The sequence below is a fragment of the Zeus faber genome (assembly GCF_960531495.2).
Source record: "Zeus faber genome assembly, chromosome: 22".
NCBI lineage: Eukaryota > Metazoa > Chordata > Actinopteri > Zeiformes > Zeidae > Zeus > Zeus faber.
In genome coordinates this window covers 12,367,865-12,395,202 of record NC_137209.1, presented here as the reverse complement: position 1 = coordinate 12,395,202, position 27,338 = coordinate 12,367,865, and the positions used below count along the sequence as shown (strand labels likewise).

The following is a 27,338-nucleotide window of genomic DNA, read 5'->3' as shown; positions in this document are numbered from 1 at the left end:
ATTTATTTCTTTTTGTGCGTAACGGGGCACTTCCTCAGTCAACCAATAAGTCCCAACGTAGTTTTGGGGGAAGCGTCTCTGACCTTTGCTTGAACTGGTCGACACCATCACGCAGAATGTCTTTCTTCTCGCGACCAGAAAGGGCGCGGCATTTACGCGTCCCCCCCCCCCCCCCCCCCCCGGGGTTTCCATCTGCCGTGCCAAATGTTCTCCGTCTTTGCGAAAGCCCCAGACCCGGGGAAAAGAAAAGTGGCGCCGTCCCTTCTGACATCGCGGCGGCGGGAAATGTGGTACATCGTAATCTCGTGGTATTGACAAACTGTAAGTCATGTGATGTCATTCGCTCTCCTCGTTTAGTTTTTTCTCCACCCGCTCTCACTGAGGTGCGAGTTGTATGAGAGCCACTGCTCCCGGGATTCACACCTATTGTAATAACACGCAAGCACATCATACAGCCTGTTTTCTTGGGGGGGGGGGGGGGGGTGGCGGTAAAGCCTGCTGTACAATCTAGTCTGGTCAACTGTCTGAGGTGTCAACCTCCCCCCAACTCCCCCCGCCCCAAACTCCCCCCTCTTCCAGAAGGTAATCCGAGCAGGCAGCAGTTGGCCCCGGCCGGCGGAGCCGAGTGACGCTCGACGGCACTCCGGGGTTCGAACAAACCAAAACCCAAAAAAGAGTCGCGCGGAGGATTGAAGAAAACAGCCACGCCACCACGCCTCGGATTTTTTTGTTTTGTTTTGGGTTTTTTTTTCTTTATTTTTCGCCAAGGCGGGGGCCGCCATGAGGAGCCCGGGGCTGTTGCTGGCGGCGTGGTGCCTGTGCAGCTTGTACGCGGTGGGAGGTAGGCGCATTTTGATCCACAGCAGGCAACACATGGCTGAAGCTGCCCGGCGGAACCAACCGCTTCTTTTACCGTCCTCTCTAGAACCGCGCGGTGCTGGGGCTCCAGCTGGTGAGACGGTTTCAGGCCCCGCTTGCAATTCTCTTTCGGCCCCCTTCAACACGTAATGTTCATGTGGGAGATCGCTCATGGCCGTTCTTGATTGCGTTGCTGGACAGCTGTCGATGACAAGTGTTAGTTAGAAAGCAGCTCTCCGAAATAAAGGAGCTTCTCATTTGACCAGTGCCCGTTGTCTAAACGCGTTTAGTTGGGGGTACAGCCGCTAATCACTTCATTTTCCTCGGCATAAAAACGACTGCTGGGACTGTTGAAGCACACTGCGGAGGGATACTGAGCTGGGATTCGGAGGTCACCGTGGCGGCCACTTCTGACTTTAAAAAACGAAGCAAACAAATCCGATTACCTGAGAGGGAAACCTAAAATTTTGACAATAATGAGGAGGAAAAAAAAAGATAAAGACCCCTTGTCTTAGAATTTCAAATGGGCCCTTAAATGAGTCCAAATTGTTATGGATTTAAACCCATCAAGGAAAATAACCTTTTGGTTTTAATAACCCCAAGTTTTAATCTGTCGATTCTTCTCTCCTCGCTTTCTTCAATTCGTCTCTTCTGCCTGTCAGAGCGATAGCGTTCTCGTTGGAACGACCTATTGTAAAACCTTCTGTTTATTCGTTTACGGGGGCCTCGCGGCGCTCCGTCCTCCGTCTAACCGCCACGGCCCCGCTTCTGCCTCGCTCGCCCGCGGCCCGGAGCCTTTTCTCTCGTGGTTGACTTCAGCCATTCATGAGTAGCCGCCCGGACTCCCCCAATTTTTAGAGAGGCGGACTGTAGATGCAGCGGAAGTTCACTCTACTGAGGCATAAAGTTAAAGGCTCCCCAGATAATACACCCTGAGCTCCGCCGGGGCGTTTCGCCTTTTCCGCCACGTTCGAGAAATCCACAAAATGTTATCGATTGGGCGTCCGCTGGAATTGCCGAGTCTTCCCAGGAGAAGAAAGCGTGGGAGGAAGGAAAGACAGAAGGGATGGAAAAGGCTCGCCCCGCTATGTCAACGCTACAATCCCCCCCCTCACGCGGCGCTGCCCCTCCCCCCCTCGCCCGGCTAATGGAGGTGCCTCTGTGGGTGATCGTTGTCATTTATTCCCGTCGTGTCTGATGCTGGAGGGCCCCGTCGCTGTGCCAGGCGTGATGAATGCCACGTCGCCGCGGCCCACGGATAATAAATGCCTCCAACCTTCCAAACACGGGGGGGACGGGCGGGGGGGGTGAAGGAATAATGCATGAAAATGCTCCAATGAAGCAGGCGCCGGCCGCCTCGGCGCCGTGGCGCGTGGGCTGCGTTAGTGTCGCAGGGCTGCTCAGGTCTTCACTTGGTCATTTGCATCATACACCAGCGGCGGAAGGAGCGCTGATAACTCAAGTCAAAGAACTTGCTCGGCATGTGCGGATACATTTCCTCCCTCGTGTGTTTTTTTACATTCTGGTTAAAGCTTAATGTCTTTGAGCGGTTGGGCTGGCCTACTAGTTCCCTCAAAATCTGTTGGCGGACTCAAACTTCCTTTTTGACAAATACGAAAGCCTCCGCTTGGAATGCTACGGAAAATATCACACGAGTCCCCGTAAATGGAATTACTCAACTCATTTACGAGAGCTGTGAACGTTCAAACAACTTTCATTCGAGATGATTCTCCCTTTGAGGTATTTTGCCGTCACTGCGAACAGGCGGCAGACGATTTTTGGTATTTTGCCGTTCGCCCGCCTGCGAATTATGTCATGAAACCATAGCAAGCGTCTCATTCCTTCTAAATAAACCCCTCCCCCCTTAAGACTCCACAGAGGGGGAGAAAGTTCTGATGAATGCGCTCTTCACCAACTACAACTTGAAGGTGCGCCCGGCGGCCAGCGCCGGGGACAGGGTGGTGGTCCGTGTGGGGATGATGCTGTCTTCCTTCGTCGGACTGGTAAGGAGCACACAAAACACACACTTTCCAAGCCGCGCGCACACAGACAATACAATAATGCCAATAGTGACGTCTCAAAGGGCACATTTCACATGTAAATCAATGGCACCCCCTGGTCTGGGTTTGGGTCCACCCCAACTCCCAGAAATGGTCTCCAGTGGAGTCGTGGGTCGGCAGTGGGACCAGTTCAGGGAGGTTGGAGACGCCGGCCTGTCCCCACACATCAGTCCTGCGTTCGTCTTCATGTTGTCAAGGAATGTCTGTCCATAGAGTGGACAACGAGACGTGTCCATGGCAATGACTGAACTAAGCAATGGCAGCTCTGACGGCAAACCTACAGTGTACTGAAATATGTGGCACTTGTTTATAGACCCAGACAGAGTTGAATAGCATTGCCGACAGTATTTCCCGTGTTATCTGTCGCCTTCCCCTTTGCCGCATGGCGGTTTCAGAAAGTGGTTTTAAGAAAAGAAATATAACAAGGGTCCCGGCTCCTCCTGGAAGACCTATACAGTATAGGTGAGACGGCAAGGCCTTTTGTCATCGGGAAAGAGGCACTTGGAGCGCTCGCACGATCAAAGCAACACCAAGAGGAGCGGGGAAATTGAAAATCCGCTATGTCAGTCGAGCGTAAGCAAGGGAAACACATCAGAGTCCGGACAGAAGCAAGGATACGGATGAGAACAGCAGATGCGGATGGATAAGAAAATCCATTCAGATCCAAAAAAACGATCCAAATAACATAAACTGTGATGGGGGGAGCTGTAGGTCACATCCCCTAAAACTGTTGACAGGGTGTGTATATATATATATTTTTTTATGTATATACTTCTGGCTAGCAAACCTTTTGTTAAAAAAAAAAAAAAAAAAAAATATATATATATATATATATATATATATATATATATATATATATATATATATATATATATATAAACCTCTTATTGTAATATATGTCTTGCTTCATCGGTTGTTTTTTGCAGATGTAAGAAAAAGTATATTATAATCAATATTGTACAAATATAGACCGATCAATTCTTATCCAGGTCACTTTCTCTTGTCTTATTCGAGTTTTAGTGCTAAACTGCCGCAAGAGAAAGTCCTGGATCAGGCGATTTATCAGGTGGGCGTGTAGCGACGAGATAACATCTAAGATGGATTTCTTATTATTCCAACATTGCGACCGTAGTGGAGAGATGTGGGAGGCACCTTGAGGCGACTTTGCGTGAGGTGCACCGAGCGTTGGAAGAAGTCATCTGTTTGAGGCCATCTGTGGAGCCGGTCGGGTCACAGACAAAGCTTGGCCTGAACCCAGTTCTCCGTCCATGAGTAATTCACCGCGATCCAACTGAGTCAACTGAGATCCCAAAGTCGCTTGAACCGAATCCACAAAAAGAAAACGTGACATCGGAGCCTTCGTGAGTGCAAATTTCCATCCCAGAAAACCCTCCCAATGTCTATTTGAAAAGCCAATATTAATCTGAGGCATCAAATTCTCTCTGAAATCGTCTGTTTTCCGTTCCACAAAGCAGCCAGCGTTCAAACTTAGTGCCATGTTACGTAAAAGCCACATATTCTCGTTGCTATTATCCAGGTTGGGCAGCGAAGCAAATTAACTTCTAGTGTACTGTCACAAAGGGAGACTACAAACGGGCGCAATTCCCTCTTGTTTCACATTTTTGTCACTTAAACAAGCTTCTTCCAAATCTACCCAATTATCCGCTATTGCATATTTTATCCGGAGGATTTTCATCCCAAATCCCCAATTCCCGAGGTCGCTTTATATTTCCCTTCAACTCCGGAAACCGCTTAGTCCGTGCACGGGGAATCAGTTTCTTCGCAACGTTTAACGTCGCCGGTCGAAGAGTCCCGTCCTCGTTCTTTTGTCCTTACGTGCGCCGACGCACTCGCAAGCGCACGCGCACACGCACACACACACACACACACACACACACACACACACACACACACACACACACACACACACACACACACACACACACACACACACACACACACACACACACACACACACACACACACACACACACACACCCGTGGGAAACACTCCTACTCCTTAAACCTTCCGATGGAGGTCAGCCGGTCCTCCTGAGAGGCGGTTTGCAGAGTGTTTCTGGAGCGGAGCGGTACTGACCCACTTGGAAGCTGAAGACCCCCGACACCACACACCCCCGCCTCCTGCCAAGAACTAGTCGGCGCGCTAAACTTTTTCGGGTAACCCTTCACAACGTTCCCGAAGTGACGTCACCGGACGCCAACGAGATCGACGCGGCCGTACAAGAGGTAGGCGGGCGGGCGACACGGCAGTGGAAAGAGAGATAGGAAGGCGCGTTAGAGAGAGAGCGGGGGCGATCGGTCTGTTGCCCTCTCCGTCCCACTGTCTTCCTCCCAGCTGTCCGTCCGACATTCCATTCCGGGGTTTTAAATAGCAGGCCCCGCACAGAGGAGCTGAACCTGACCCTCGCGGACACATGGACGGGGCCTGCCTACATAATGCACTCAATGTCATACATGGGAACACACACACACACACACACACACACACACACACACACACACACACACACACACACACACACACACACACACACACACACACACACACAATTGGCAGCTGCTTATAGGAAGAGCCGGTCCTGCGGGGCTATTTTAGATCGGGGGGCTATTCGTAAATACATTCAGCCCCGGACGCCCACCCCATGACGACGCCCCCTCTCGGGTCTGGGCTTGGGTTCGATTCCCCTCAGCCTGGTAACACAACGACTTGGCTAACACTGCAGCTAATTCCCCCCGACAAAATAATGTTGCCCTACATATGACAAACCGATTTACTTATCACCGTTTTGCTGATATTATTTGCTGATTATTATTAATGTGAAATTGGACATATCTGCATAAATCTCTTCAAGCCCTCCATTGGTCCTTCTTTTTGAAATAACTGACTGCCGCTGTTGACCAATCAGAACGAGTATTCCCCGGGGACGCGCAACGATGTCGTCATCTGCAATTGCATGTTCTTTGGAAAGGAAAGTCCTGTAATGCTAAACTGAGTGACATCAGATAACGCTCTCCCACATTTGAGCCTAAGCTCATTTTGATGGCTCTACAGGACTGAATGCAAATGTCAATGAAATGCAAATAATTTAAAATCTCATATTCAGACGTCTTCATATAACTTCTGGCTCTAATTTTTTGACAAATCGGTTTAATACCCTTCCAGGATTTTAATGACCAGTGGATACCCTGATTATGTTTAGATTTACGTCTTTAGCGTACAACTTCCCTGCCGTCAGTCAGGCAGGGGGCATTTTTCTCGGGGACCCTAATCGGTGTCAGAGAACATTAAAGTTCCTAACGCTTTCACAGTGATTTGGTGAGAATGATCAATCGGTTTTATGCACTTTTTTCCGCTCTCCGTAGAACATGAAAAATGAAGAAATGAGCACGGTCGTGGTCATGAATCTGGTAAGTATGCATCTTCTGTGTGTTTGTGTTTGTATGTGTGTGTGTGTCTCTTTGCAACTCTGCGGATTGTAACCCTTCTTTTAAATGGCGCGTGCTCGCTGCACCAAAGCCGTCTCCCCATTCGTCGAGGAATAATTCGGACAAATGCGAAAAGTCCTCCACGGCCGCAGAAGTTGGCGGTTGGAGTGTTTTCCCCACGCTTTGCTCCCAGTACGGATCATCTGGAGCCGCTCGGCCGTGACTCCGCTTCTCGGGCGCGAGTTCATATTAATCATGCGGAGAGAGAAAAAGAAAACTTGTAACAATTGTGGTGGCGCAGTGTTGATGCAAACACGGGAAATTATGCAAACGAGAGCGGCATTACACGGGCAAATGCGCAGGGGTAAAGTCCCGGCAGTAACTAATGGGAACGGGTGGTGGTGGCGGGGGCGGGGGGGCGGGCAAAGTAAACTGATGAAACAACAAAGTGGTTCCATTTGTTACGCTTCAGATCAGATTGCCCCATTTGCCCCCGTCTGCTCCCGTTTGTCGCAGGCGGTCGAACCCAGCGCTCCCTCTCACCCTCCCGCTTCCGCTTTCCCCCCGGAAGACTCCGACTGTGGGCCAAAGCTGTTGTCTTTTTTCTCCTGCGCAGGAGTGGACCGACTACCGGTTGTCGTGGAAACCCAAGCAGAACGCCGGCATAGAGGTGCTGCGCGTGTCGTCCGCGAAGGTCTGGCGGCCGGACATCGTTCTCATCAACAAGTAAGCGCGAGGCTGTCCGGGGGGGAGTCGGGCGCGGGCTCTGGGGGGGGCGGCGAGGGGCCGCTGCATTAGATGTCAGCAACAGATTTTTTGGGTGGGAGTGTTTAAGCGTAGTTTCTGTGGCGGTTTTGGCAGAGAAGTGGGCATTCAGCGTGTCCCGGTGCTGTCTGCAGATCCATAAGCTGTAGTGCTGCGGTGGTGTCAAGGTGATCGAATCAATATGGGCCCCTTGAATCGTTCCGCTCTAACCTGGTGCACGTGGGGGCAGCCTTCTTTTGGCCGGACGTAAAAAAAACGTTGGAAATTCTTTTTTTTCGCCCAAAATGAGATGATAGCAGATTTATGTTTGATTTCTAGATATTAAATACACGTTAAAAAGTAAGCAGAGCAGCACACGCGGCGATTTTTGCAGTCCCCTTTGATGCGGACATGCAGATCAAGATAATCCTTCCATATTCCAAATGTAAATCAACCCGGACAGCACCGGGTCTTCGCCGTGTAATTAAAAAACTGTGGAATTGAATTGAATTGAATTATGCATTTTCCAATATTATTTTCTTTGTGCATTTTGTGCTGCAAAAGTATGGAAATGCGTCTAAAACCTTCTCAGAACTCCCGCTTCCCAGACCTTCATCTTTAATAACTCATAGCTTCCAAGGTATCTGCTTGTTTCCTGCCTTGTTTTGAAGGTCTGATTCTACACGCTCGCTTTCAGACCGGGTTCTCGACGGGTCTCTCACTGAAAACATTTGTTCATTCTCTTTGTTCATTTGATTCAACTGGTTGGCTTCTGATGATCGAGAGTCTGTCGGCTCACATATTTAATTGAATTCTGTCTCAATTAGTACTTTTGGTAGTCTAGCATCGCCAGGCCGACTGGATGGACCCACAAGCGATCAGAGCATTGGATCGGATCATTTCCCGCATCAGCAAAACAAAACAAAAAAAAGGGAGACAAATAAAACTTTGCTTTCCATTTATTCTGTAAAACACTTAAAGCGAGGAACTTTTGCCCGTGGTCTTAAATGAAAGCAACATTCAAGACGTCCAATGTTTATATAAAATCTAAAAATATATCAAATATTCAACATTAAACTACAGTATGAGGCACACATGATACCTTCTCCCTTTAAACATGGTAGTATCATCATGTTCAATTTCTGACGTTTATGAGAAACAAAATTTCATGAAAATCAGTTCAGAATTGAGCGAGGTGCAGTCGTTGTTGTCGAGAAGTCTGCATCTCTCAATACGCGATTTGATTTCTTTCGGCTCTAACCCTATCGAGCCTTGATTTGTAAGGAAAACTATTGTTTCTCGATAAGAAACTTTGAGTCCAGTCACATTATATCATTATAAATAATGTTGTTTTTTTGTAGTGGAATAAATATAAACAACATTTTGGGAGGCCCTGCCGACAGGTAGGGGTTAAAGGAGGGAGCCGGAGTCCTTTTGGCCGTGGGTTGCAACTCCGCATCCAGATTTAGGGAATATTACTTTACTTTATTACTTATTACTTTAAATTTATCGGCGGCAAGGAAACTGTATTTGACTATGATGTAAAATTTTGCAATTGATCCTCGGTTCACATGCGAGCCGAACCGTGGGGGGCGACCCGTACGGATCAACTACGTTCTGCTACACCAGTAGAGAACATAGGCTTACACTGCAAACTCAAAGTCATTTTGTTCACATTTTGGGCTGTTGACTGCGGTACAGCGTAGAAATTGTGTAGTTAAATGTGTTATTAGTGTACTCAGTGGCAATCCAAGGGGAGTAGTGGGTGCAGGGTAATATATATATATGTATATATATATATATATATATATATATATATATATATATATATATATATATATATTTTATAGGTGTCACGATTCTCCAAATCCACAATTACATTTTCAACTTAAACATGATTTTTTTCAGCCCTGATGGCTATGCCATTGTTCAACTATCAAGTCTTGATTTGTAAAAATAAACACTTCAATACATCAATAAGTAACTTATTTGAATATTAAATCTTTGAAATAACAAAAATATGAGAATATTTAAACAACACACCGAAACAGCTAAGAGCTTTAACAAAACTAGACTTTTCATAACGTTTTTTTTCCCGGAGGGGAATGCTGGCAGTAAAAGGCAAATTACTAAATGCAGCTCCGATCAGAGCCATCTTTTCTCCAAACAAAGCAAATAAAAACTCTAGATGTATTTAACTTACTCAGTTTCCTGCTGCTGCTCTGCTGCGGAGCAGGTCCCAGATTGCTCCTAAAAATATACCGCCGATGTTCACACGCTCCGGTGGCAAATAACACGCGGCCTGGCACAGTCCGGTGGTTGGGAACCTCTGCACTAGGACATACCCTCAGTGATGGTCGGGTTTAGCCCCCACTTTCATTTGTGCAACAAACTGGATGAACTTATATTGAACTTTATTGGGGGCGATTTTTTTTTGTGATTTTCGAGTTCTAATAGATTTTTGTTCCTGCAGCCGCTCGCCTCAGGCGGGCAGTGTGCCGTGAGGGATGCGGTGCCGCAGACCCTCCGCCGAGCCGACCGCAGCTCTCCCAACCCCAAACCGAACTTCACGAAGGTCGGTTCGGAGCCGGGCGAGCCACAGTCGGACATTATTACCCACAAAAATACGGGGAGGACCGCGAAACTTGATTGTGATTTCGAAGTAACTCGCCACATTAGAACTTACCATGAGTTTGGATTCCTGTGGCTGTGTGTTCCTTACAATCACGCCAAGTGTGTGTAGTTGCCGCGGCAAAGTGATGTATGAGGTCTGCGGGGATGGCGCAAAATACTACTCAGGATGGATTATATTGTTTAGCTTGCACGCTGCATCCACACTGACGCACACACACTGACGCTCGCCGGCATGAGTTCTGCAGAGAATACAGTATATACTTCTTCTTCTTCCTCTTCCTCTTCTTCTTCTTCTTCTTCTTCTTTTTCTTCTTCTTCTGAATGACTATTATTCAAATTCTCCCCATTGGGCCAATAAAGGATGTACAGTGATTACCATTGCAGCATACAGTAAGAGTTAGGAATATTTCCCTGGAAAGCGACAACACTGATATGGCTCCAGAAAAACATTTCCCTTCCAATATGATCACTTTAAAGGGTTCCGTTTAAATACTCTCTGGCTGCCTCAACGCTCTCAGCGCTGTGGACCGTTATCATTCAGCGCGATTCGATGGATATCGTTTTCGAGTGGCCGTCCTCATTTTACAGGGGTGATGTTTCCCATACACTCCTGCACCGCTCATTGTGGAGTCTCCTCTTTAATGGTACTGTAAATATCCCTGCTCAGCCATTCATCAGCGCTTTATAGGCAATTAAGCCGCATGCCTCCGCAGTAGCGCCGGCTCTGCCACCCAGTGAGGGCTCCCAACCTCACGCAACCGAGTGCACGCACACACACGCTAACACAGACATACTGTTCATTATATATGCATGCACACACACACACACACACTTTCTCCTCTCTAAAAAGTCACTGAATACTGAGTGTGTGTGTCGAATTGTCTCAGTGTCTTTATTCTTCTGGTTTTATGATGAGGTTCACTTCCACAACAATCCATGCCTGGGACGTGTCATAGATTATTACAATCATATTGTCACGACACGGTCACGGTCAAGTGCCGTCTGGTGAACCAAAATGCAGGGCGCGACGGAGGTTTGGGAGTAGGTCCAAAGAACAGGCAATAAACAGGCAGGGGTCAAAACCAGGAGGTCCATCCGTACAGCTGACTATACAAAAGGGGGCAGGTGAAGGGGTGAGTCCAGAATCCAGAAGGCGGGAACTCGGTCAGGACCAGGCAGGCAAGGACACTGTACAGCTGGGTGGAAGAGAGACAATGACAATCTGAGACTGCGACAGTGAACCGGACCAATATACAGTATATGAACACGCCTAGACTGACATGTTATCATAACGCTATGATGCCACAGTGTTGACTGGGGGAAAGCAGATTGGGAGGGGCAGAAGTCTAGGGAAAACTGAATCTGAAATGGCAGGAGAAAATAAACAGGATAAGTGACAGAATAACACATGGCAATCTAAGCTGTGACAATTTTGTCCATTGTAACCACTTTGTTTTGAGGGTGTGGTGGCACGTTTCTTGGTGCAGAGCTTCTCACCGTTATAGTCACAAAAGGACTTGTTTTTGTTTTTTTTAAGTACTGTAGCTTGGACCCCTTCATCCTGAACCATCAATTGGGCAAAAAGGCAAAACCTCAATAGAAGAAACTCTCAGGAAGTAGTGGAATGAGGGGTTTCCTCCATCATGTGTTGGCAGCCTATTTTCTTCTGATGTAGCACTGCAATTTCCCTCTGGGGATGAATGAAGTATCTATAAAATCTGATCTCATCCAATCGAGACTAGACCAATTTTCGTGAGTTAAAACTATACTATACTATAACATTGCTATATTATCAATTTTTTTTCTCCATTTTATACAGTAAAGACATCTTACAGGCCTCTGTGTCAGAGAACTGATGTCAGCCTCTGTATCACTCTTTCATATGAGATAATATCATATCATCCATACTGTAAAAACATGGTCTCGGAAAAATGGATTATCAAGTGTAATGATGTGACATCTCTAACAGCATCATGTAATGTGCAGCAACAACGGGGTGTTTGACGTGGCCCTGCACGTCCACGTCCAGGTCTACAGCAGCGGCAGGGTGACCTGGAGCCCCCCGGCCCTTTACTGCAGCTCCTGCGGGGTCGAGGTGAGTCCAGGCACACCACCACGGCCAAAACGCACACACACACACATAAACACACATACACACACGCATAAATAACGACACCGAGCACGGAGTCCACTCTCGTGTTTCCTCCTCAGGTCACCTACTTCCCCTTCGACTGGCAGAACTGCACCATGCAGTTCCGCTCCTACACCTACGACTCGACGGAGATCGAGCTGCAATACGCTTTGGACGCCAAGGGCAAGGAGGTCCGGGAGATCCTGCTGGACGAGGCCTTCAGCGGTGGGCTTCCGGGAGGGAGGGAGGGAAAATCAATTAAATAGAAACAGAGTTTGAGAAAGTGGGGTGTTGTGAGGAGAAAATGTGGCTTTAGGTGATTATAGTGTATAACACACCATATACTTTATATTCCACTCTATAGATAATCTATTGTAAATCTCAAAATGACCCTTTTTTTACATTATTATCTCTTGCAAATTGTGCAAGACATTAAATATTTACCCAATCTATTGGCTATGTGGATTCATACAGTTTATAAGATTGATAAATGTCCCATAATGCATTCTTTTTATAGTGTATGTGAGGTCAGACACCTGATTGGATTCATACTGTAACAGTACTGCCACTTTGAAAATGAAAGGGTAGGATCTGTGTGGGCAGGTGGTTTGATAACTAGATAAAAACAGTTATTTTTAAGGTTGATGTGAATGGATGAGTAGAGAGATGCATAGAGGGACAAATTAGCAGTTGGATCGGACGGAATTCCAGTTGAACACCAGTAGAACAGCGGCCTTTCGGCTTTTATTTCCATCGTTTCCACATCATTATACCAGCAGTGCTATTCTGAACATTCCTCAACTGTTTCTCTGGAATGTGGTTTCCTCTAATGATTCCTGTTGTCACCTGCATGTTTTCCACCAACTTGATCTTCTTCCAGCTGGTGATACCGGCGATCGTGTCCGATTTACGGGCGGTAAATCTAAGCCGTGAATGCTTTCCCCTTAGAGAGCGGAGAGTGGCACATCCGGCACAAGCCCAGCCAGAAGAACATGAACGCCGACACCTACGAGGACATGACCTTCTACCTCATCCTCGAGCGCAAGCCGCTCTACTACGTCATCAACATCATCATCCCCTGCATCCTCATCACCATCATCGCCATCTTCAACTTCTACCTGCCGCCCGACGCAGGTAATGGGCTCCTTCGCCCTGGACGCCATTACTGTAAAAGTCAAAACTGTTGGTGCCTTCAGAAGGACGAGTTTCAGATGTCTGCTCTCAGAGATAGGCGTTCTGGTCCAGGAAGTGATATTCTTTGGTTCTTGCCCGATCTAGCGCGATATAAATGGCATATAAACTTTCCTTAAGCCCCCACCGCTGCGTTTCAGAGGAGTTAAGGAAGGCCTTGACAACCATGAGACCAGCCATGCGTAACCATACAGCGTAACCTCCTGACAGGACGAGCTTCCGCTCTGTGATCTCTGACGATCCCTGTCATTGGGGGAGTAGGATGGATTTGTGGTGTATATGCTTCGAAATCATCTTCTATCCCCCCCCAACCAGGCGAGAAGATGGGCCTCTCCATCAACGTCCTGCTCACCCTCACTGTCTTCCTGCTGCTGCTGGCCGACAAGGTCCCCGAGACGTCGCTGGGCGTCCCCATCATCGTCAACTACATCATGTTCACCATGATCCTGGTCACCTTCTCCGTCATCCTCAGCGTGGTGGTGCTCAATCTGCACCACCGATCCCCCAACACCCACCACATGCCCATGTGGGTCCGCAAGGTGAGCACCCACCTCTTCACCCTCCTCCTTCCCATGACCGGCAGGGATCCAGCTCGGACATAGATGGGTTATCTAAGGTAATAAAACGTGTAAACTAGGTCCAGACGCTCGCCACTGTTATGGATATTGAACGGAGGGAATTCAAGTATTCCCTACGAGACCGCTGAGGACATGAAAGTAACTTAAACTTTCCATTTATTTTCAGCGTTTTCGCTGAAGCATTCACCGCCGTTACGTCTCCGGCAGCAATAGGACTAATGAGGTTTAAGAAAGTGTTTAAGAGAAAAATGTAGATGAGGAGAGTGCGACGGGGTGGGGCGGGGCGGGACGGGTGGGGTGTCACGGTTGCGAGGGTTTTGACAAACGTCTGCCGACGCGGCCCCTCCTCGACAGCCGGGCGGGTCCCTGCAACAAGCCGCAACCGGCCATTAACCTCCGTCAACGGGTTTGGCCCCGTACATTATTTAAAGGTAATTGGAAGCCCGGTCAGCGACTCTGCTCTCTGCACTGGACCACAAACCTCCTTAACCCCCCCCAGCCCCCTTGCATCTCCACCACCCCGCCAGGCTGAAGAGCTTCCTCCTTATCCAGCCAATTCTAAATTAATTTCCATGAATAAATGGAAGCAGGCGGCAGAGACGCTCGGCACTGTGCTGTGAAGAAGGGGAATGTGTGTGTGTGTGTGTGTCTGTGTGTGTGTGTATGTGTGTGTGTGTGTGTGTGTGTGAGGGAGAGCCCTGATATGTATAACAGTGCTACACAAAGCTACACAATTGTGTAGCACTGCAAGTTAGGACGGCAAGTTAGGAATTATTATCATAGACAATGTTTAAAGGTCCCCTGCTAAACCCCAACCCCACAAACATGCAATCAATATTAAATAAAATTGAGGCGATGCAAGCCATTTTCCCACTGTTTTTAGGCAAAGGCAATTGTATTGATATAATTTTTATGCACTGCAAACAGTTGTTTAGGGCGTCATGGTGTCCTGTAGATAGAGATTAAAGTTTTAAAACATGGTATTTCTTGATTTATATTGTGTGTATTTGTCGAAGATCATTCAAGGCACGAGTGGCTATCAAAAGCTCTTTTTGTGAAATACATCATGTACAAACGACAGCCCATAATATTGAAGTCTTTGCAGCGGAAAGAGCAGGAGCCCCAGGGGGGGGTTGATGCCATTGTAGGCTGTGGACTCCAACCTGGTTCGGGTGAAGATCTCCACGTAGACCTTATCTCTGCTCTGCAGATCCATGTCCGCTCTGCAGATCGAAAGGTCCGTGCCACCCTCCAAACGGAGGCGGAGAAGTCCCCGACCCCGCTTCCCTTTCTTGGCTTCCCCGCCGGGCGGTTCGGCAAGGCCCCCTACGAAACCCAAAGCTCCTCCGCCGGGGCTCAGCCCGGAGCCAGCTCAGCCCGGGGCTCCGCGGCGCTGCTGTCCACGAGGACTGCGAGGCTTCCGGGCGCCAGGTCTTCCTGGAGGATCCGGACGGACAGAAGAGAAGCAGGAGCACCGGCCGTGTGACGGCAGCCCTCGTCATGGAACAAAATGTCAAAAAAGCTTACGCGGTGTAAATATACAGTCTATATATATGTGCCTTTTTGTGTCATTTGAAAAAACAGAAACCCATTCCCATCATTTACACGATATCGAGTGATAAATTGGTGTCGTAAATGGGACAGTTTCGTCCGTCTCCTCCGTTGTTTACAAGGACGTGGCCGCTGACCACATCCATCTGACCTGACGGAGTAGGGCTGAACACTAATTCACGCCAGTCCAGTCCAGCTGTCAGCTCCGCAGCTTTGCTGCGCCAAAGCGCACGCACGCACGGCGTGGTGCGAGATCGTTTCAGCGGAAAGGTTTCCTCCGAGTTTCTGTTGTTGCGGCGGACGCGGCAACATTGAGTCCCGCTTCATAGGAAGTTATACCATCCCGTGAGGAAAAAGGCTCCGCTTGTGTTCAGTGGGGTTTGTTTATTCGTCAAATAGCCAACAGTGGACCTGGCATGCGCTTTTTTTAACCGCCTACCTAAGCCCCCTCCGCTTAATGTGCATGTCCTTTTCCTTCTTGCTCGCCCTCTCTCTCTCTCTCTCTCTAACTGTAAGCTGTAATTCCCCACCTCCTGCCTTTCTCTACAGACGAAAGGGTAAAACACAAATAACTTTTGCCGGCTGTGTATACGGATTGCGACGACATTGCAAATTGGCAGGGGTGTTTTTTGTTTTGTGGTGGAGCAGCTTATCGGAGAGGCAACGTTGAGGTGCAAAAGCTGGGAAGGCGGCCGTTCAAATTCGCCACCGCTCGGAGACACTTTGTATTTAAACACTATTAACATTTGGGGTTTCTTTTCCAAAATATTTGCAACTCATAGGAAATTGTCATTTCCTATGAGTTTTGAATTTCAATATATCCATTGAAATACATATACGTATTGTTTTTATATCTATATTTTGATATTCGGATTACATTTACCTTGTCTTCTGTTTCATACGTTCTTACTCGAACCCTACTATATCCATCTTCTGTTGTGGACGCCGCCATTTACATTCATATTTAGATCAAAATGTATTAGTCACAGAAAAACCTGAACCCTCCTTCCGTAAATATGTATAATATATATAATATATATAACAAACTTCCGATGGTAGCTCTGGAAGTAATGTATCTTTGCTCCATCCCTCCACTCTCTCTCTCTCTCTCTCTCTCTCTCTCTCTCCCTCTCTCCCTCTCCCTCTCTCCAGATCTTCATCCACCTGCTGCCCCCCTACCTGGGCATGCTGCGGCCCAAGGTGGAGACCCCGCTGTCCCTGGAGAAGCCGGCCCGCCGGGAGATCAACTACATGGCCACCAGCCGGGCGGCGGACGAATACTTCATCCGCAAGCCCAACACCTCCGTCCTCTTCCCCAATCCTAACAGGTGACGCTGGGTTACATAGCGCGCACGCACGCGCGCGCGTGTGTGTGTGTGTGTGTGTGTGTGTGTGTGTCAGCGTGAGTGTGTGTGACAGGTGCGGGAGATGGATGAAATGCAATGCTGTCTTCTTTTTCGAGGACACGCGGGTCACTCCGAGGGAATGATGAATGAACGATTTGTGTTCCATTGATCGACTTGACGGGAAGTTCTGCTGACGAGGGTTTAACCCCCCTCACCTCCCCGCCCGCCCGGACGCCGCTCGCATGCAAAGACTTGAGAGACGGGAGGAGGAGGAGGAGGAGGAGGAGGAGGAGGGAGGAAAAACCCCGGGGGGGGGCGGGCTCTGCCCGACGCTCGGATTGAAAAATGTTCAAAAACACTCGGACCCCCCTCAGTGCGTTGTTACGTGGCTTGACATCACGACGTGGACTGAACAATATTTACGAAGATGGTAATTTCACAAAAAAAAAAAAAAAAAAGCGGCAAATCTTATCCGGGAAAACGGAAAATAATTACTGGGGGGGGGGGGCATCGGGCGTAATACATGATGAATGTGACTGATTTCAACTTCGCATTCTCCCTAAATCAATCATTTTGACCCAATTCAATTATCCTCGTGAGAGTTCCATTAGCAGCTCGGAGCTCGAGCCCACTCCTCCAACTTGTTCCATCAAATGAACGACGAGTCGGAAAATTGCGCAGATCTTTTGGCCGCGTCACTCGCGGCCCAGCCAGATCTCCCAAAAGGAGACTTTTCATCTCTTCTTGATCAACGTTTGGCCGACCATAGAAAATGCACATTTCTTACGCCAACATTTGATACCAACGTAGGCTTCCCTGCACCAAGCTCCTCAACTCAACTTTATTCCTGTGCCGAATAAAAAAAAATCCGCCGCCCCGCTCGGGGATGATTCCCAACGTCTGGACGTGAATCGATCAAATCCTTAACAGCCGCACGACGTACGCTCAGGTGAAATCATTGGATTGGAGTCATTGAATCGACTTGTTTTGATTTGGGAATCCTGTATTTCTTTTGCGGTGCTCTTGAACTCGGAATTCTGAGCTAAGTTGAGAACACCTAAAAAATAGAGCTTTAACAATTTAAAGTATTAAGGAGTGAAGTTCCTCCAAAGATTCCTTTAACGGACAACAAGTCACTGAATATATTCGTTTTTAATAAACATATTTACTTATTGAATGTGCAGGATGTATTTGTGTATTTGCGGTAGGAATGATAATGCAGAGTTCAACTAAGCGACTGTCATTTCATCGGGTAGGTAGCTCACGTCAAAACAGAGCTTTTAGAGCAGAAAGATGCAGCGATAAAACGAAACAGACAATGTTTGGGGTTTGGCAAACCAGCCGGCACTTTTCCAACCAGTCTGCTATCTGGTCCATACCTCACTGTGCGTGTGCTTGCTTGTGCGTGTGTGTGTGTGTGTGTGTGTGCGTGTGTATGTGTGTGTGCGTGCGTGTGTGATTTCGGAGGTCAGAGTTCTGTGGTTCCAGCAGTGGATTTGCATGAAATTTGGAGGAAAGTAAGTGAGGATTAGTCTTGGGAAACAGATTGTTTCGGAAGATAGATACCTTGTCATTCCGGGCGGGGATGAGGTGAGGTGACACCTGGGCTTGGACGGACCAGTGAGGAATGACCGCTGGACTGGCTTGGTGGGCTTCTAGAAGGACCCCCGACACCTGCTGCCTCTCCCTCCAGCTCGGGGGCGTGGAATCGTTGCTAAAACAATAATGGCGCGCCCCAATCGACTCTGACAGATTCCGACGGGACGCTGTGTGTGTGTGTGTGTGTGTGTGTGTGGGGGTGGGGGTGGGGGTGGGGGCGGTGGTGAGAGTGAGTGGGGTGGAGAGGGCCAATGTGATGAAACAGCATAAATTCTCTATCTCGCTAGAGACCAATCATACACACACGGACATACAATCACGGCCACGCACGCACACTCTCACACACACACACACACACACACACACACCTCCTTAATTGGGTTAAGTGTGTGTCTTGGAGTCGACAGCGGGCCAGTTTTAGTTGAATTAGTCCCACTGAATAGTGATTTACTTCATGCTGATGAAGTGATGCTTTGAGCCACGGGCAGGGGGAGGGCAAGAGAGTCTCTCTCTCTCTCTCTCTCTCTCTCTCTCTCTCTCTCTCTCTCACTCCCTCCCCCCCTTATCTGTTGTTGTCTACTTGGATGTGGGCATGGCGGACAGAGTCCCTGCCTCTGCCGGGTCCCTGCCAGTTCACCTGCCACGCTGACGCCAAACGCATTGTCGCAATGCATTGCAAGGACGGACACGCACACGCACACACACCCACACCCACGCACACACACACACACACATACACGCACACACACGCAACACACACACACACACACACACACACACACACACACACACACACACACACACACCCTTCCACCGTCCTGTGCCGAATACCAAGCAGCTCTGCCCCCTAGAGAGAACACACGCATACACACACCCCTCTATAAAACGCCTTCCAGCTTTGGACATGAGGCCACACTGCCACCAAGGGGCCAGCCGCTGTAACTGCAGCTCATCTGTTGTGAAGTCCCCCCCCCCCCACCCACCCACCCCCACACCAAAAAAAAAAAAGCCCTGCGAGAGGTGTTTAATATTTCAAGTGTTTCATCACAAAGCAGATGTTTGGGACAGGTCGGAGGAAGCAAGGTCAGGGATGCGGCAGGGGAGGACGTTCCCATCTACAAACTCGTTGAAGGAAGATTCCAACCCAAAGCTCGTTCATCAATATCCTCAGCGTCAAACGTTGCAAACTCATGAAGGTTGCGGTTTCATGGATCAATAATAGAAAACTTGTAAGGAGATGCGTCGTGGGTGTGTGTGTGTGTGTGTGTGTGTGTGTGTGTGTGTGTGTGTGTGTGTGTGTCTGATGAAACCCAACTTCAGGCATCCTCTCAACTAAGTAAAAAAACCCACAATAAATCAAATAAAACATTGGAAAGTGCCTAAAGGCAAATTTTAATCCTATAAAATAATATAGAAATCCTGTAGCCCCCATACAATTGTTAATGTCAAAACGAGCCTGAAGAGCAGCAGCGTTATGCGGCAGTGCCAACTAGTGTCTGTTTGTATACAGGTTTGTGCATGAGTGTGTATGCGTGGAGTTTTGGGATGACCCTCTGGCTCACCAGTTTGTCTATACCGTCCACAGCGTTTCCTTTTCAAGTTTTTACTTTCTTTGTGACATTGGCGCTCCGCCTGCACGGGTCTTCTTCCACTCCCACGGTGGGTCGCCCTTGAGCAAAGCACGGAAACCCAGCGCCGCCCCAGAGGATCCATTCTGTGCCGTTTACAGCCCATAGTCGTGATCGGGATTCTCCCAGGTCAGGTGCCCAGCCCCGTGTTTTTCAAGTGACCGTTATAACGGCGATGATGGAATCTCCAGCTCTTGTGTTGCAGGATCAAAATTGCCAGGGCTGCATTAATATTCTCCGATTCATCGGTTATGGACAGAACACAAGCTCTGTGTTCATCAGAAGAAGATCATTTCACACTGAATGTGAGACCTCTATGTAGTGATGGTTTGACTCTTCTTTGAGAGGCGGTTCTTGGCGAGTCACTCAGTAAATAGTAAAGAATCAATCGTTTTTCTGACTCAGTTTGACTCAGTTGTTGGTACCCCGGTAAAGCATGAAAGAGTCAGAAGAGTTGGTTTGGCTCTGTGTTGTGAGTTGATCATTTTATTCAGATTTCTTGTTTCTTTATTCAGAAGAGCATGTCGAAAATGTTATGTATGATGCGTCTATGTTCTAGAAACTCTCGGTTTAAGGTGAGTTGTTCACTCAGTAAACAAGGAGCAAAGACATGTATGCAACACACACACACACACACACACACACACACACACGCATACACACCCACACACACACACACACACACACACTACACCCCAGTGAGGCCAGGGCTCAGGCCTCCGTCCTTGGCGCCATCCAGCTGATGAGTGACGAAGCGGAAAGGGAAAATGCCCAACAGCTCATAAACAGTTTTTATGTTTTACAGCTTTTAATTAGTCCCAAAGCAGCGGCTGCTCGCACGGCGTCACACTCCACAAGCTTCTAAACGCTGCGTGTGTGTGTGTGTCTGTGTGTGTGTGTGTGTTTGTTATATGTTGCTATTTATTACATTGTCATAGATGTTATTTGTGCAACACACACACTCATTCTTCCTGTGCTAATAAATTTTTTTGATACATCTCACTGTGATCCTGTGTGTGTGTGTGTGTGTGTGTGTGTGTGTGTGTGTGTGTGTGTGTGTGTGTGTGTGTGTGTGTGTGCGTGGGTGGGTGCGTGCGTGTCTGTACGCGTGCAGGTACCAGCCGGAGGGCATGACGACGGACATGCGGAAGTTCATCGACGGCCCCAGCAGCTACCTGACTCTCCCTGAGGAGCTCAAGTCGGCCATCGAGGCCATCAACTACATCGCCGGCGCGCTGCAGGCCGAGAAGGACTACGAGGCGGTGGGTTCTCCCGCCCTGGCCAGTTTACCGCTTCCTGTTTAGCGCTTCCTGTTCATCATCGATTGGTCCTGCCCTGCAGCTCTGTGTTTTACGTTCTGCCTTCATTTCTGTTTGCATGTCGACACTATCACAACCCTCTTTTCTGCTTCTCCACCTCCTTTTTACTCATCCTGTCTCCCTCTGCCCCTCCCTGCTATCGGCCTTTTGGTTTTTATATTCTTCCTCTCTTACGGTTATCTCTCTTACTCCATCTCACTTATAGTATAGCACTCTCTCCTCTGTCGCGGTCTACGATTCTTCTCTCACCTCCGCCCCGGTTGAATTTTTCCTTATTTCCTTCCTTTTCCTCCTCTCCCATGCCCCCCTTCGCCTCCGACCAGCTGAAGGAGGACTGGCAGTACGTGGCCATGGTGGTGGACCGCATGTTCCTGGTGATCTTTGTGGTGTTCACCACCGTGGGAACGCTGGCCATCTTCACCTACGCCAGCTTCAACCACACGCCCACTGACCCCTTCAAGGCTCCCTGAGCGGAGGCTCTTTTTTGTACTCTTCACTGCGTTGTTATCTTTGCGAGAATTTGCCGCGATTGTCTCCGATTGGCTGGATGGTCCGAGACGTGTAATTCCGACATTTTCAAGCTTCTTTTGTATTGCAAGGGATCATAAAATTGTGTCAGTGTGTTATTATTACAATATTTGACCCGTGTCCCCTTCCGTCTGTTATATGGGAGGCGGACAAGGTGGCCGACGCTGAGCCGCTTTTCGGGGCGGTTGCTCCGTATAAAAGTGTCCGCTCAGGATGTATCGCCCTTGCCCTTGTGTGTAAGAGTGGTCGTTTTCAAGAACTTGATTTTGTTTCCAAAACACCACGTGATCACTCTCCGGCGCTCGGCCTTTCGACAGAATGCTTCTGCATGCATTTCCCGACTCTGTAATTTGACACGGAGTGATGTTTGGTGTTTAATCGATGACTTGTCTTGTTGCCAGTAAACATTAAAGAAAACAATGAAAATAAAAAATGAAAATAAAAAGGAATTTCACCGTGTGTGCATCTGGAACCCTCAGAACTATTTTCCGTCGCTCGACTGGCTGTTGCCGGCGTCGTCCAGAAAAGGCCGTGGCTTGCTGTCCGGGACGCGCGAATGATAAATGCATCCCTAACGTGCATCTTTATTATACCTCTCCACTCGCTGCCAGTGTCCAAGCAACGGCACCGTGTTGGATATTTGTGCGCGGTGTGAACATATAAACAAACCGTAAAAACAGGGAAAGTCGCGTGCCTCTCTTCTTCCTCCCCCCGCCGATGTGATTCGCGGACATTTCCATAACCGTAGTAATCCTCCATGTATTTTTAGCTGACGCCTGTGCACGTCGTGCCGCGGAAGCTATTTCCGTGTTTTTCGAGTGGAGGGGAACGTTGACTCGATTGACCAGCTGCATCAATACGCTGTGGAATTCCTATTATACACTGGAGGGTCGGACCTGTATCCCCCCCCACATACACACACACACGTACACACACACATACAGTGAGGTATGGACCAGTTTGCAGACTGGTCGTCGTCATGCCCTCCGGCTGGTACCTCCACTCACGCGTGCACACACACACACACACACACAAACACACACACTCACACACACACACAAACACACACACACACACACACAAACACACACACACAGGATCACAGGGAGATGTATGAAAAAAATGTATCAGCACAGGGAAAATGTGCGTGTGTGTGTTGCACAAATAAAATCTACGACAATGTAATAAACAGCAACATATAATTCACACTCATACACATACGGGCACACACACACACACACACGCACACACACACACACACACACACATACACGCTGAAGCTTCATCAGCCGCGTACATACACACCTGCCCTTGTTATGCTTTAATTTTGTCTTTCGAATAGAGATCTAAGCAGGGATATCAAAGGCTCCATCTGTTGTCACAATGCTATTCTCCTGCCGTGAGAATTGTAACCCTGGCCCCATCACCTGCCTGCCCTCCTATTTATAACACACACACACACACACACACATCATCATCACACACACATACATGTTGGCACTGGATGCTATGGGCTTCCCTAATGTGTGTGTGTGTGTGTCTACATTCTTTGAATGCGCGTACACACAGTACGTGAGACAAATGTATGTACGTACACGTCAGAATCCACCATTTGCCAGCTGTTCCATAAACGTTCCGCTGACGTTCTTCAAACGACTGGCGGTGCCACGCGCTGAGTATCAGGCCTCCCGCTGAGATGCTGCGGCCTTCCGGGATGTCAGTGACGTAGTCGGCGGCCACGTCAAACACACGGGACGGAGGGGATGGAAGGCGGGGTGTGTCGGCCGAAAACGCATCCCCGCCGATCTGATGCGAACGCCGGGTCTGATTTACAACCTGTTTATGTTTTGCTCCACACCGGCAACCTTGAGGGAGCAACGGTCTAGAGGGGGCGGGCGAAAAAGCGAAACAGATCAAGCGAGGGAAAATGTGCATTGGGGAGAAAGGTGAGGCCGAGAATGATAACGTGCAAATGGATTTATTCAAGAGAGTTATTCGATCGGCTGAAATAACCTTTCGGTTGTGCCTGATTGACTCAATAGCCGATCAGACGCCTTTTGGTTTAAGAGTTTGTAAGTCAGATTGAAAGTTGAATCAAAAAAATACATATATATGGATCCTCTGTCTCTAAGTGTGTAGGAGAGGGTACCTTAATTTACAACTATTAATAAGGTGATATTTCGGCTGTAAAACTTTCAAAAAAGTGACCCCATTGGGAACTCCAACATTCTGTTGGAAGGGTTGATTATTTTTTAAAATCTTTAATTCTTACAAAGTTGTCTACCAATTCCAAACTTATTCCAGCACAGTCACGACCACAACCCTCCTTTAACTTTCAAACTTTTCCGCCTCCAGCTTTCCAGTACACCGCTCCCAGACTATTGACAACGAATGCCAGTAATTTACCTTGGCATGAGCCTAGATCCCCCAATGATCATAGCGCTACTGTCACTTGTTCTTACTGTTCTACTTTGGGATTATATTGTGCTAACAAGCCATATTCCACATTGCCCTGTGACACCACTTGAGTTCCACCAGGGTTTGCAAACTTCCTGTATGCCTGACACCAGGCGGCATGGCGGAATGCCTCCTCTTTTTCCAGGGGATAGATAGAAGTGGGGAGAGTGGGTGATACATGCTGGTACAAGGAAAGCTAGAGAAACAGGGTAGAGGAACAGGAAAGAGGAACAGGTAAGAGGAACAGTTAAGAGGAACAGTTAAGAGGAACAGGTGAGAGGAACAGGTAAGAGGGTGTAAGAATAAGTGGCAAGAATACCAGATTGCTAGTCAAAAGCATAGCAACGGAATAAATCTTGTTGGTTGGTTGGTTGGTTGGTTGGTTGGTTGGTTGGTTAGTGATGGGGGTATAGCTCTTCTGATAAACACCCTGGTGAAGGTAGTATTACCGACCCACATTGCAAAATGTGTCATAAAGGAAAACTAAATCCCATGACGTCTGATATAACAGTTTCAGTATCAAAATGTTGTATTTATGGAATAATGAAATTTGCCTTCAAAAAAGTTCTTCCAGAGCGTAATCGGAATCATAAAAATACAAAAATACATCTAGACAGAAGCCGATGAACACATTTGTTCTCCAATGATATAATCCATTCTAGGTCAAATGATCTCAAATGGGGAAAAACAACCAAGAAGTTATTCATTTTCCAGATTATCTGGTTCATGGAGACCTTCATTGTGAAGTTCTTTGGAGAAGACAAATAACTGCAGCTGGGAGAACTTGGACATTTGGAGAAGACAAAGAACTCCTCAGCTGCATGTGGGGAAGGCCGGACCAAAATCAAGATAACCGATTTTGTGAAATAGGTTATAGGTCAAATAGTTGGTCCCTCTTAACCTGTGAAAGACTTTGCCCGCCCACCCACGCTCCTGTCCCATATACACACATAATAGTACAGATTGTTGGACCACACCACTGGAACCCTCAGTCTGTTTGTAACTCTTCTGCAGGCATCCCACACACACACACACACACACACACACACACACCAAACACACACACACACACACACACACACACTTGAACACGTGCGTGCCTTCGTACTTTCCTCTCTGCTGTCCATCACGGTCCCTAACCTCAGGCTGGTGAACACCAACAGGTGCCTGCCCCGTGAGGGCTGCCCCCCAACTACAAAGGCATTCCGGCCCTCCTCTCACTCCCAGCACACGTCTACGCCCAATCAGGCTGCTCGTTTTGTCGTCCTTTAGGCAGCCACGGCCGACAGTCAGGGGCAGGGAGGGAGGTGGAGAGAGAGAGGGAGACAACCAATGCCAACTTCCAAACCCACGCCCATTGAGTCGCCATTGGTGGTCGACGGTCCACAATCGGCTGGAGTCCTCATCGGACCTGCAAAAAGCTTCGGGGTGTAGGCCGTGTGGTGCTTGAGGAGGCGTTTGCGTTTGACGTCCGCCCCCATTCAGGGTGCCCACCCCTCTAATGCTGAGGAAGGGTAGGGCAGATAGAGGAGGAGAAGGAGGACGGGGGTGGGGGGGGGTGGGGCGGTGGGCTTTTCCGAGGTGCCTGCCCACTGAACTTGTGCCGTGGATGGTGCAGGTCCACAGCTATCTGGTGGTGGTCTATGGTGAGCGAGTGATGAAGATGAGTGTGGCGGCTCTGAGGATGAAGAACGGAGTGGGGCTAAACGCTCTCGTCCTTGTGTTGGGCTGCCTCTGCCTGGTGTTAACCGGTGAGTGTTTTCTGTGTTGCGGTTAAGGTGCTAACGCCATGTATGGGATCAGGATTTGTGTTTTCGAGCATGATGCAAAGTCCTACGCTGGCTGAGGTGCGATATCGCCCGTCGACACGGTCTCGAAAAGACGGAAAAGGAGACCTACAAAAGACAGTCAGATGGAGGGACAGCGTGACAGGAACGACGACAACATAACACATAGCTTTGACAGCCTTTGACATTGACCCCGTGACCCTCCAGCGGAGCACTGGAAAACATATGGTCGCTGGTGTGTGGCGGTGTGCGTTTGGTGTGCGAATGGAGATATAATTGTACCAGTGAGATTCACGAATAAAGACATCCCCTGTAAGGGATTCTCAACCGCTCAAACAACCAAAGTTGACGTTCTGTCCAATTATAATATCACACTTGTGATGTTGTACGTATGAAGCGTGGATAAAATGCCAGAGACCTTTCCCCCTGTTTGGGGAACATACAGGGCATAATCATATTAACGCCTCATTGTTGATAATCAGCTTCTATTTCGGGTCTCCGATAGAGCCAGTGTTCCAGCCTCTGCTTTGAAGTCGCTCTCCCTGCTCGCTCCATATCGATTACATTAGCTCAGCCACCTTTTCTGCCCATCGCCCAACCAGCCGCCCAGTGACACCTGGTCCTGCCGACTGTTATCCTTTGCGTGCCCCTCTCTGTCCTTCCCGCTCGACTTCTCACTTGCTCTCACACTCTTCGTTCCACTTGTCAGGTTATTTTCTTGATGAGGCACAATGGGGGAGGCGGCATAGCTGTACATAATTCAGAATAAACACTTTTTTTTAATGACGTGGAAACTTTTGTGTGCACGAATAGCCCCGAAAGACAAATTACCTTGCATTCATTGTTTGCCTGTCAAGGAATTTAACCCTGAGCTCACCTGTTTTAAAGACCGTCAAACTTTGTTTTCATCCAAAAAAGTTCCCCAAAGGTGCAAAAATCCAAAATTGTTTCACAACCTCCGACTTGTAGACATGGAATGTTTGAAAAAGATCACAAAAATGTAAGGGCACCCATACCCATGTTTGCAGGCCCCTTTTAGAATCTGAACCAGGAGCAGAGGAGGCCAACGCACCCGAGCGCCTTGCAGGCACACGAGTGTGGATATTTTTAGCGTTGGGCGGCTTCGTCGGGCAACTGAACCCTTAACAATGGCGCACTCCCACTCAGCATGAGGTCCAGAAAATTAACGGAGAGCCAGCAAATTTCAGCGGCCTTAGTATCTTTGTCCCAGCGCAGCCAAGTCACCCGTAACTTCATGTATTGAATTTCATCTCACGTCAGATTGGTCCTTTTCCCGCTCGATTTGCTGATTTTTGCTGTTGTTTGTTTCTATTATGATTCTTTCTCCCTTCATTTCTTTGTCTTGCACGCGTTTCAGAAGAATCAAAGTGACGGCCGGTGACGACCGCACTGCGGGAGAAATGAACTTCAGCACTAGTAGCCCAATTTGAAAGGCGGGAGGGGTTGTTGAGGGTGATTT

General features: G+C 48.3%; 1 protein-coding gene across 1 annotated transcript; it reads left to right on the top strand.

Annotated features, from left to right (window-relative positions):
- The first annotated feature begins 606 nt into the window (after window positions 1-606).
- On the top strand, window positions 607-22,063 carry chrnb1 (cholinergic receptor, nicotinic, beta 1 (muscle)). The gene is made up of 11 exons (XM_080022834.1): window positions 607-841; window positions 2,728-2,861; window positions 6,303-6,347; window positions 6,982-7,091; window positions 11,730-11,838; window positions 11,955-12,099; window positions 12,823-13,008; window positions 13,381-13,604; window positions 16,347-16,522; window positions 20,882-21,029; window positions 21,410-22,063. Exons 1-11 carry the CDS (start codon window positions 781-783, stop codon window positions 21,554-21,556), a joined length of 1,485 nt encoding a protein of 494 aa, XP_079878960.1. The 5' UTR covers window positions 607-780; the 3' UTR covers window positions 21,557-22,063.
- Window positions 22,064-27,338: the final 5,275 nt, after the last annotated feature.